Raw genomic sequence first — 12,500 nt, 5'->3', positions numbered from 1 at the left:
TTAGCTTTCGTGCTCAGAATATGTCATTCTTTTTCTTGTTTGTTTGTTTGGTTTCTTTCTTTCTTTCATTCATCATTATCTTTGTTTCATTTTTTTTCCCCTTCTTTCTGTCTTTTTGTGGAAAGGAAGAAGGAGGGGAAGGCCGCCACCATGGCATGGAGAAGACTCAATATCTAATCATTCCATGTGTTTCGAAACTCCCATTAACTCACTCAGTACGGCCAGTCCTCTCTTCTCCTCTACACAGACCCTTCGGATGTCCAGTGGGTGTCTGAATGACCCAACCTTTAGCTTCCGTCGTCAGAATTGTGGTATTCTTTGTCAACATTCACCTCTTCAGTGTAAGAGCGTTCCGCTTGCAATATTTTGATGATGGTAACTGGGGTGAAACGCTGTTAACGTCGTCTCTTTCGCCGTTCGTATGGACAGAGTTAAGGGGTTATTAATTCTCAGGGTGAGCAGCATACGTAGAGCATGACACCACTGGACTGGACAATAAAGACTGACCATGGGGTCTCTCATACCTATGATGAGAGGAGAAGAATCAATATTTTATTTATTTCATGTGTCCCGAAACTGCCATTGAGGGATTAGTCATTCACAGGATGAAAACAAGCATGCGAAGAACATGACTCCTCTGGACTGGACCTTAAAAAAATAAAATAAACAAGAGAGGCAAGGCCTTCAAGACTCACTTGTGATACACTTAAAAAAAAATCCAAGCTTTTTAAGATGAGAAAGATCAGTTTAAAGCAAATTAGGTCCCCTAGCATTAATTACAGAGTAATTTCCCTTTTTTTACTATCTGCACCAAAACGTTCGCAAAATAAATAAAACTTCCATGCTTAGCAAAAGAAGTTCCTGTTTGAACAAAAAAAATGATAATAATGACTGCTCTTGTTGTTGGGTCAAAATACCAGATCAAAGTGCCAAGTTTAGAGAATACAAAAAAATATAACAGTAAATGCAGTTTGCATACAATTAGGTTTCTTTTTTTTTCTTTTCTTTTTTTTGTGTCCATCCCAGAGGTGCAATATTATTTTAAACAAGATGACTAGAAAGAACTGAATTTTTTCCTATTTAATGCCTAATTTGGTGTCAACTGACAAAGTATTTGCAGAGAAAATGTCAATGTTAAAGTTTACCACGGACACACAGACACACACACAGACACACACACACACACACACACACACACACACACAGACAACCGAACACCGGGTTAAAACACAAGTGAGTCAATAAAATGGCCATAATGTCTTTCATGCCTGTCATGACGAGAGAAGAATCAATCTTCAAGTTATTCAAGGCGCTTCGTAACTCCCGTCAACGAATGCCATTTACAGGATGAAAACAACATACGAAAAACGTGACTTCCCACTGGACTGGACAGTAAATAAAATAAATAAATAAATAGATAAATAAACTGGCCATCATACCTCTTCCTGACGGAAGATTAAACGATCAGTAATTCGCAGGATGAACAACATATGAAGAACATGACTTCCACTGGACTGGACAGGGAAAAAAATATAATAATAATACCCCCCCACACCCTCCACCCCACCCCCCACCCCACCCCCCACCCCCATTCCTGGTCAACATGTCTCATACCTCTTCCTAAGAGAAGATTGAAGCATCAGTAAATCACAGGATGAATAACATACGAAGAACGACTCCCATTGGACTTGATAGTAAAATAAAATGAATAAATAAATAAAAATAAAATAAAATAATAACCTGGCCATCATTGTTTCATACCTCCTCCTGAGGGAATATTAAAGGCAGGGTCAGTCATTCGCAGGATGAACAACATACGAAGAACATGACTCCCACTGGACTGGACATTAAAAAAAAAAAAAAAAAAAAAAAAACCTCCAAAAACTGGCCACCATTGTCTCATACTTCTTCCTCGGGGGGAGACAAAGCCATCATTGTCTCCTTCCTCTTCCTTAGAGGGAGACATCTCCTTCCTCTTCCTCAGGGGGAGACATCTCCTTCCTCTTCCTCAGGGGGAGACATCTCCTTCCTCTTCCTCAGGGGGAGACATCTCCTACCTCTTCCTCAGAGGGAGACATCTCTTCCACTTCCTCAGGAGACATCTCCTTCCTCTTCCTCATGGGGAGACATATCCTTCCTCTTCCTCATGGAGAGACATCTCCTACCTCTTCCTCAGGGGAGACATCTCCTTCCTCTTCCTCAGGGGGAGACATCTCCTTCCTCTTCCTCAGGGGGAGACATATCCTTCCTCTTCCTCATGGAGAGACATCTCCTTCCTCTTCCTCAGGGGGAGACATCTCCTTCCTCTTCCTCAGGGGGAGACATCTCCTACCTCTTCCTCATGGGGAGACATCTCCTTCCTCTTCCTCAGGGGGAGACATCTCCTACCTCTTCCTCATGGAGAGACATCTCCTACCTCTTCCTCATGGGGAGACATCTCCTTCCTCTTCCTCAGGGGGAGACATCTCCTACCTCTTCCTCATGGGGAGACATCTCCTTCCTCTTCCTCAGGGGGAGACATCTCCTTCCTCTTCCTCAGGGGGAGACATCTCCTACCTCTTCCTCAGGGGGACATCTCCTACCTCTTCCTCAGGAGGAGACATCTCCTGCCTCTTCCTCTGGGGGAGACATCTCCTTCCTCTTCCTCTGGGGGAGACATCTCCTTCCTCTTCCTCTGGGGGAGACATCTCCTTCCTCTTCCTCAGAGGGAGACATCTCCTACCTCTTCCTCAGGGGGAGACATCTCCTACCTCTTCCTCAGAGGGAGACATCTCCTACCTCTTCCTCAGGGGGAGACATCTCCTTCCTCTTCCTCATGGGGAGACATATCCTTCCTCTTCCTTAGAGGCAGACATCTCCTACCTCTTCCTCAGGGGGAGACATCTCCTACCTCTTCCTCAGGGGCAGACATCTCCTTCCTCTTCCTCAGGAGACATCTCCTACCTCTTCCTCAGGGGCAGACATCTCCTTCCTCTTCCTCAGGAGACATCTCCTACCTCTTCCTCAGAGGGAGACATCTCCTTCCTCTTCCTCATGGGGAGACATCTCCTACCTCTTCCTCAGGGGGAGAGATCTCCTACCTCTTCCTCAGGGGGAGACATCTCCTTCCTCTTCCTCAGGGGGAGACATCTCCTTCCTCTTCCTCAGGGGGAGACATCTCCTTCCTCTTCCTCTGTGGGAGACATCTCCTTCCTCTTCCTCAGGGGAGACATCTACTTCCTCTTCCTCATGGGGAGACATCTCCTTCCTCTTCCTCAGGGGGAGACATCTCCTACCTCTTCCTCAGGAGACATCTCCTTCCTCTTCCTCTGTGGGAGACATCTCCTTCCTCTTCCTCATGGAGAGACATATCCTTCCTCTTCCTCAGGGGCAGACATCTCCTTCCTCTTCCTCAGGAGACATCTCCTACCTCTTCCTCAGAGGGAGACATCTCCTTCCTCTTCCTCATGGGGAGACATCTCCTACCTCTTCCTCAGGGGGAGAGATCTCCTACCTCTTCCTCAGGGGAGACATCTCCTTCCTCTTCCTCAGGGGGAGACATCTCCTACCTCTTCCTCAGGGGGAGACATCTCCTTCCTCTTCCTCAGGGGAGAGACATCTCCTTCCTCTTCCTCATGGGGAGACATCTCCTTCCTCTTCCTCAGGGGGAGACATCTCCTACCTCTTCCTCAGGAGACATCTCCTTCCTCTTCCTCTGTGGGAGACATCTCCTTCCTCTTCCTCATGGAGAGACATCTCCTTCCTCTTCCTCATGGGGAGACATCTCCTACCTCTTCCTCAGGGGGAGACATCTCCTACCTCTTCCTCAGGAGACATCTCCTACCTCTTCCTCAGGGGGAGACATCTCCTACCTCTTCCTCATGGAGAGACATCTCCTACCTCTTCCTCATGGAGAGACATCTCCTACCTCTTCCTCAGGAGACATCTCCTTCCTCTTCCTCAGGTGGAGACATCTCCTACCTCTTCCTCTTCCTCAGGGGGAGACATCTCCTACCTCTTCCTCAGGGGGACATCTCCTTCCTCTTCCTCAGGGGGAGACATCTCCTTCCTCTTCCTCAGGGGGAGACATCTCCTTCCTCTTCCTCAGGGGGAGACATCTCCTTCCTCTTCCTCAGGGGGAGACAAAGCCATCATTGTCTCATACTTCTTCCTCAGGGGGAGACAAAGTCCTCATTGTCTACTACCTCTTCCTCAGGGGGAGACATCTCCTACCTCTTCCTCAGGGGGAGACAAAGCCCTCATTGTCTCCTACCTCTTCCTCAGGGGGAGACATCTCCTACCTCTTCCTCAGGGGGAGACATCTCCTACCTCTTCCTCAGGGGGAGACAAAGCCCTCATTGTCTCATACCTCTTCCTCAGGGGGAGACAAAGCCCTCATTGTCTCATACCTCTTCCTCAGGGGGAGACATCTCCTACCTCTTCCTCAGGGGGAGACAAAGCCCTCATTGTCTCATACTTCTTCCTCAGGGGTAGACAAAGCCATCATTGTCTACTACCTCTTCCTCAGGGGTAGACAAGGCCATCATTGTCTACTACCTCTTCCTCAGGGGGAGACAAAGCCATCATTGTCTACTACCTCTTCCTCAGGGGGAGGCAAAGCCATCATTGTCTACTACCTCTTCCTCAGGGGGAGACAAAGCCATCATTGTCTACTACCTCTTCCTCAGGGGGAGACAAAGCCATCATTGTCTACTACCTCTTCCTCAGGGGAAGGCAAAGCCCTCATTGTCTACTACCTCTTCCTCAGAGGGAGACATCTCCTTCCTCTTCCTCAGGGGGAGACAAAGCCCTCATTGTCTACTACCTCTTCCTCAGAGGGAGACATCTCCTTCCTCTTCCTCAGGGAGAGACAAAGCCCTCATTGTCTCATACTTCTTCCTCAGGGGTAGACAAAGCCATCATTGTCTACTACCTCTTCCTCAGGGGTAGACAAGGCCATCATTGTCTACTACCTCTTCCTCAGGGGTAGACAAGGCCATCATTGTTTCCTACCTCTTCCTCAGGGGGAGACAAAGCCCTCATTGTCTACTACCTCTTCCTCAGGGGGAGACAAAGCCCTCATTGTCTCCTACCTCTTCCTCAGGGGGAGACATCTCCTACCTCTTCCTCAGGGGGAGACAAAGCCATCATTGTCTCCTACCTCTTCCTCAGGGGGAGACAAAGCCAAGGCGGAGGAGGAGCGACAGCAGCAGCACGAGGAGAAGAAGAAGGAGGAGGAGGGGGAGGGGGAGAGGAAGGGCAGCACGGACCTGGTGGACCCTGACGCCAAGATGATCGTGGACACGTTCGACCCCATCCTGGTGTCCCTGCATCAGGACGCCTTCGTCAGGTTCTGGGACATGGAGGTAGGTGGATGGTGGTTGGGGGGGTGCGGAGGGGGTGAGGGGGTAGGTGGTAGGGGAGAGTGTGTGTCTGTTCAGTTCAGTTCAGTTCACTTCCTTAAGGAGGTCGTCACAGCGTTCGGTCAAATCCATATAGGCTACGCCACATCTGCTAAGCAGAAGCCTGACCAGCAGCGTGAACCAGCGCGCTTTAATCAGGCCTTGAAGGACAACAAATAAATGAATAAAGAAAGAAAGAAAGAATACATGAGGGTGTGTCGTAAAAAGGACATGGAGACGGGAGGGGGGGGGAGGTTGGGGGCGGGTGGGGGGGGGGTTTTTGGGATGGGAGGGAATTGGGATGCTAGGGATGGAGGGTAGGGGTGTAAAGTGTGCGGATGAGAGAGGGAGGGAGAGGGAGAGAGAGAGAGAGAGAGTGAATGAATGAATGAATGAATGAATGAATCTTTATTTTCCAACGGTGAAGACATCAGCACTTTGGCCGACTTACACATCTGCCGTTGTTCTAAGAGACGCACAAACATGTACGCATGTAAATGTTATAGTTAATACTTAATATATGTACAATGTACAAGTATAACACAGCGTCAAACTGAGAGACACAACATCGCTCACATCTGTTCGAAACGGAAGCGAGCAACACACACACACACACACACACACACACACACACACACACTCACACACACACACACACACACACACACACACACACACACACACACACACACTCACACACACACACACACACACACACACACACACACACACACACACAAACAAACACACTCTAACACACACACTCTAACACACACACACTCTAACACACACACACACACACATACACACACACATACACTAACACACACACACACACACATACGCACACACACACACACACACACACACATACACACACACATACGCACACGCACGCACACACACACACACACACACACACACACATACGCACACACACACGCACACACACACACACACGCACACACACACACACACACACACACACACACACACACACACACACACACACACACACACACACACACACACACACACACCAAGGGAACAACAACACGAAGAAGAAAACCCTAGCATGAATGCTACACATGAATGATTCAAGTGAAATTAACACGGAAAAGTAATGAGAGAGAGAGAGAGAGAACAAGAACAAGAACAAGAACAAATGTTTTAATTGCGTATAGACCTGTGACCCGAGAGAGAGAGAGAGAGAGAGAGAGAGAGAGAGAGAGAGAGACACTGAAGTGTTTAATGTCATTAGCTAAAGAGCTCTGGTGACACAGGGGGTGCAGATCGGAACTAAAATGGTGACAGAAACGAAAAACAGATTTGGAGTAAAGATAAACTAATAAGAGAAAAGCGACACGTTTGACACTTTCTGTCATTAGCTTGAGAGAGAGAGGAGAGAGAGAGAGAGGGGGGGAGAGAGGGGGAGGAGCGCGGGTGGGCAGGGGAGGGGGGGGGGGTAATTGTGGATACGTTTGATTCTAACTTCCAGCTTGGCATCAGAGAGCCTCCGTTATACTCTGGAACCAGGATGTTGGCAGGGATGGGGTGTTTTCGTCGCGGGGGGGGGGGGGGGGGGGTGGGGGGGGGTTGGCGATGGTGGGTGGGGCTGGGGGCGAGGGGGGGGGGCAGGTTACACAGAGGGCTGTGGAGCGGCTGGGAGAAAGAATGGAAGAGAGGGGGTTAAATCATTGGGGAGGAGAGAAGGGGAAGACAAAGAGACAGACAGACAAACAGTGGGATACGGTGATGAATAATGTTTCATTCCAGCCTGCTGACTCAGGATGTCTTGCTTAGGTTCTAGAAACTAAAGAGGCAGGCAAGAGGGTGTCTGGGAGTGGAGGGTAGGGGTGCAAGAGAGGGTGGAGATATGATGGAAGGACGGTGAACTTTGGGGAGAAAGAGAGAGAGGAAAAGAGGACTGGAGAGAGGGAGGAAGAGAGAGAGAGGTGGAAATTATTATAACGGATACGTTCGATCCCAAACCGGTATTCTAGCTCGCATCGGAACGGCTTCGTCGGGCATGGGTGAGTGAGAGGCTGGAAGAGGAAGATGCTAAAAAAGAGAAAGGGGTGCGGGGTGTTGGAAACAAGGAAGGAAGGAAGGAAGGAAGAGATAGCGATGATGAAGATAAAAAGGTGGTTACTTGGTGCACTGTGTATTATCAGGATCCGTTCGCCAAGTTCTGGAAACGTGTGTGTGTGTGTGTGTGTGTGTGTGAGAGAGAGAGAGAGAGAGAGAGAGAGAGAGAGCGGGCGCGTCCGTACATGTTTTGAAAAAAAAAGGACAGTAAAAGGGTGTTTGTATGCTCACGTATTTGAATGTAAGTTCTCTCAGAAAAGTATTCCCGAAGGGCCTTGTTTACAAAAAAAGTAGAATATTCATTTTCAAAAAGAATCATAATATCCATTGCCATTGTTATTCCATTGTTATGATTTCATAGAGCTTCAGCGACAAAACAACAACAACAACAACAACCAAAAAAAAAAACTGAAAATAAAACAAAAACATAAAAAGTGCAATCTTTTTTTCTTTCTTTTTTTTTTTTTTCTTTTTTTTTTTTTTTTTTTTTTTCTTTTTTCTTTTTTTTTTTACAACAACCACAAAAGCCAGTATTTCACCCACTCTGTATAAACACTACTGCCTGTGTCTTTGTTTCCGACAGACCGGAGAAATTTTGCGAGAGGTCTCTCCCCTGACCAGACGCCAAGGCGTGGCAGTGACCGCCCTTTGCCATGATCCTGACGTCACCTTTCTGGTGACTGGAGATCACAGTGAGTGCTGAACGGCGTTCGTGTTTCGGTTGTTTGTTTGTTTCTTTTCTTCTTCTTTTTTTTCTTTTCTTTTTGTTGTTGTTGTTGTTGTTTTTATAATAAGCCGAAATAAAGAACGATATATGGTTATATAGAAACTTGATAAAAATACGATTCTATTCGTTTTTGTGTGAGTGTGTGTGGTTTTTGACTCACTTGTGTAAACAAATTGAGTCTATGTTTTAACCCGGTGTTCGGTTGTCTGTGTGTGTGTGTGTGTCCGTGTGTCTTTGTTTCTGTGTGTCCGTGGTAAACTTTAACATTGACATTTTCTCTGCAAATACTTTGTCAGTTGATACCAAATTCGGCATAAAAATAGGAAAAATGTAGTTCTTTCCAGTCATCTTGTTTAAAACAATATTGCACCTCTGGGATGGGCACCAAAAAAAATTTTTTTAAGCCTAATTATATGCAAACTGCATTTACCGTTATATTTATATTTTTTTTGTATTCTCTAAACTTGGCACTTTCACCTCCTATTCTGACACAACAAGAGGAGACATTAGTATCATTTTTTGTTCAAACAGGAACTTCTTTTGCTAAGCATGGAATTTTTATTTATTTTGCAAACGTTTTGGTGCAGATAGGGAGACTACTCTGTAATTAATTCTAGGGGACTTAATTTATCACAAGTGAGTCTTGAAGGCCTTGCCTCTCTTGTTTTTGTTGTTGTTGTTTTGTTTTGTTTTTCTTGGGGGGGGGGTGTTGTTTGTTTTTGTTTTTGATTTGTTTTATGATTTTTTTGTTTGTTTTTATCGCTGTTTTGTGTGAGTGTGTGTTGTTTTTTTGTTTTGTTTTGTTTTGTTTTTTTGTGTGTGTTTTTTTGTTTTTTTTTTCGCTGTTTTGTTGGTATTTTGGGGTTCTTTTTTGTGTGATTGGAATCGGTTCATTGTTAATGACCTGGAATAAGAACTGGTTATATATATATATATAGAGAGAGAGAGAGAGAGAGAGAGTGTGTGTGTGTGTGTGTGTGTGTGTGTGTGTGTGTGTGTGTGATCATTGATGTGGAGTGTTCAGCTTACCTTATGTATGTTTTGTGTTTTCAGAGGGGTACCTCACTTTGTGGGACTGTAAAGCCTTCATGGAGGATCCCACATCTCCAGACCCCGTAAGTGTAGTGTAGTGTAGTGTGTGTGTGTGTGTGTGTGTGTGTGTGTGTGTGTGTGTGTGTCTGTGTGTGTTAGCTTGTGTGTGTGTGTGTGTGTGTGTGTGTGTGTGTTAGCTTGTGTGTGTGTGTGTGTATGTGTGTGTGTGTGTCTGTGTCTGTGTCTATGTGTGTGTCTGTGTGTGTCTGTGTGTGTGTGTGTGTTAGCTTGTGTGTGTGTGTGTGTGTGTGCGTGTGTGTGTGTTAGCTTGTGTGTGTGTGTGTGTGTGTGTGTGTGTGTGTGTGTGTGTGTGAGAGAGAGAGAGAGAGAGAGAGTGTGTGTGTGTGTGTGTGTGTGTGTCTTAGCTTGTGTGTGTGTGTGTGTGTGTGTGTGTGTTAGCTTGTGTGTGTGTGTGTGTGTGTCTGTGTCTCTGTGTGTGTGTGTGTGCTTCACCTGCTATGCTCAATGTCATGTGCAGTGCGTGTGTTTGCGTGGCTGATTGTACCTGCACATGTATATGCGCGCATTATTCGCTCTAGTGTTCATGTCAGCAACCGCATACACACGCGCTCGATGTGACTTAGGTATCCATCATATGCGACTCTTTCTCACGGACGTTTCCGAGCCGCTGCTCTGCTCTCTAGTACATACATGTCCCTCCTGGCTCCAATAGGAATTAATTGTTGATATAAGATTTGTATAAGGTTTCCCTGTTATTCTGTTGTTCTATGGAGTGTGATGCATCGTGACATGCTCCGAAATAAAATACTGTTTAAACCGTAATATTTATTCGACTTGAAATTCTGAAGCCTGGTTTTCTGTTGGCAGGATGCCCTGAGGCAGGTGCTCTGCTGGCGCGCCCACCTGATGAAGGTGGTCTCTCTTCAGTACGTGGAGTCCCTCAAGGCTGTCCTCTCGGCCTCCACGGATGGCAGCGTCAGGTCAGTCAGCTGTCCTTCTGGAGCAGCCTTCCTTGACCGTTGTCACGGTGAATGTTTTATTTAACAAGCCTCGCTCCGGTGTTGATGAGAATCATTAGCCAATCAGAAACCACGAATTTGATGTAAATCTGCCTCGCTCCGGTGTTGACATGATATCAGCCAATCAGAAATTACCAACATAAACGATCCTCACTACGGTATTGATAATATCAACCAATCAGAAACTAGATACGTAAAAAACAAGACTCGCTCCGGTATTGATAACGTTAACCAATCAGAAAATAGAAACATAACAAACGCCTCGTCCCCGGTGTTCATAATATTAACCAATCACAAACAACAAGCGTAAGCAACCCTCGCTCTGACTTAGCCAGTCAGACTCTAGAAACGTTAATGGCCGAGACACACCCTAGCGTCAATTGCGAGCCACCGGACGGTTGCTGTACGTACAACTGTAAATCTTCCACGCATAGACTGAGCCTACTTCTCTCACTGGTGTTGTAGGCACATGGACAGGAAATACGGTTGCTTTAACTCACTCAGTACGGCCAGTCCTCTCTTCTCCTCTACACAGACCCCTCGGATGTCCAGTGGGTGTCTGAATGACCCAACCTTTAGCTTCAGTCGTCAGAATTGTGGTATTCTTTGTCAACATTCACGTCTTCAGTATAAGAGCCTTCCGCTTGCAATATTTTGATGGTGGTAATTGGGGTGAAACGCTGTTAACGTCGTCTCTTTCGCCGTTCGTATGGAGAGAGTTAATGTTATCCACACATAGCCTCTAGACGGAAGAACACCTCTCTTGTTCTCCTTGAAACATAATCGTCACTGTCTTACCTCTGTATCTCTTTCGTCTGTCTGTTTTTCATTCACTCATGTCAATTGATCAGTCGGTCAGTCAATTGATGCTTTGTTGTTATTGTAATTGTTGTTGTTGTTGTTGTTGTTGTTGTTGTTGTCATCTTTATTATTTCTGTCGCAGTGGCCTCATCATCACAGTTATGAAAATGGCGATGATGATGATTATTATCATCATTATTATTGTTATTGTCGTCAATATTATTATTATTATTATTATTATTGTTACAGTCGTCATCTTCATTATCGCCATCGTCATTATTATTATTATTATCATCATCATTATTATCGTCATCATCACCATTTTTCTTATTCTTTTTAGTAGTAGCAGTAGTAGGGCAATATCCATATTTCTTCCCTTGTGTTTCTTCCATTCAGTTTTTTTCTTTAGACGGAAAAATCATCAATTTGTTTAGATAACATTGTGATATATATACTCTACATTTCTTCCCCTGTCGAATGACGTAAAAAAATATATAAAAAAAAAGGCCAGTCAAAGAGTGGAGGGGAAGAAATGTAGAGTATATATCACAATGTTGTTTGATAAGTGTACTTTTTTGTTGTTGTTGTTGTTGTTTTTTGTTGTTGTTTTTGTTTTGTTTTGTTCTCCCTTTTTTTTTCTTTTTTTTTAGTGGGGCCTCCAACCGACTTTTTTCCGACTTTTTTCTCTTTTTTTTTCTTTCCCTTTTTTGGTGGGGCCTCCAGCCTCCTCTTTTTTTCCCCACATCTTTCTTCTTTCACAAACTCATATTTACCTTTCATGCACCACTTTCCCCCACACACCTTAACTAATCACTTTCATTCTTTCCCCTATCGTCTGGCGCAGCAATTGCCCCAGTGTGTCTTGAGGCATGCAGTTTAAGAATATTCGATGTCTGTGTACATTTGCCAGGGTTTGGTTGTTTTTTTTGATGTTCTAGTGTTCTGATGTATGCATTCTAAACATGTATGACAAGTGATTACATCTGTCTGGGTTTATTGTTGCCCTAGTGTAAGTTGTTTGTTTGATATTGAAGCTTTTCTGTCATCCATCCTCTCTCTCTCTTATTAACGAAAACGTACAGGGAAAAAATGTGCATATTGCCAGTAGTAGTAGTACCATCATCATATTCGTTACCATCATCAGTATTATCGTCATCATGACCATTGTGAATGGCTGGCTGGCTGGCTGCAGGGTGTGGTGGGGGCTGAAGGGCAGGTTCGTGGGGTTCTTCGGCCAGCACCGCCCTTTCAACTTCCCGGCCAACGAGGAGATGGCGGGCACTGCCGTCCTGCCCTACGACATCACTGAGGTGGGTAGGCGGCGTCCGTCTGACAGGGATTTTAAAGGCACGATAGATAGTTGTTGTTGTTGTTGTTGTTGTTGTTGTTGTTGTTGTTGTTGTTGTTGTTGTTGTTGTTGTTGTTGTTGTT

At 45.5% G+C, this 12,500-nt stretch overlaps 1 protein-coding gene across 4 annotated transcripts in view; it reads left to right on the top strand.

The window, feature by feature from the left end:
• Positions 1 to 12,500, top strand: part of LOC143280783 (WD repeat-containing protein 64-like) — a 151,191-nt gene that overhangs the window by 108,802 nt on the left and 29,889 nt on the right. For all 4 annotated transcript variants that reach the window (XM_076585461.1, XM_076585462.1, XM_076585460.1 and 1 more), the window contains exons 23-27: positions 5,152 to 5,345; positions 8,053 to 8,161; positions 9,250 to 9,311; positions 10,117 to 10,229; positions 12,262 to 12,379. In XM_076585461.1, coding sequence (XP_076441576.1) covers positions 5,152 to 5,345; positions 8,053 to 8,161; positions 9,250 to 9,311; positions 10,117 to 10,229; positions 12,262 to 12,379 — 596 coding nt within the window. The remainder of the gene's footprint in view (positions 1 to 5,151; positions 5,346 to 8,052; positions 8,162 to 9,249; positions 9,312 to 10,116; positions 10,230 to 12,261; positions 12,380 to 12,500) is intronic.

Source organism: Babylonia areolata, chromosome 4 (genome assembly GCF_041734735.1).
Source record: "Babylonia areolata isolate BAREFJ2019XMU chromosome 4, ASM4173473v1, whole genome shotgun sequence".
Classification (NCBI taxonomy): Eukaryota; Metazoa; Mollusca; class Gastropoda; order Neogastropoda; family Buccinidae; genus Babylonia; species Babylonia areolata.
Note: the sequence above shows the minus strand (reverse complement) of the source record. Positions and strands in the feature narration are given on the sequence as shown.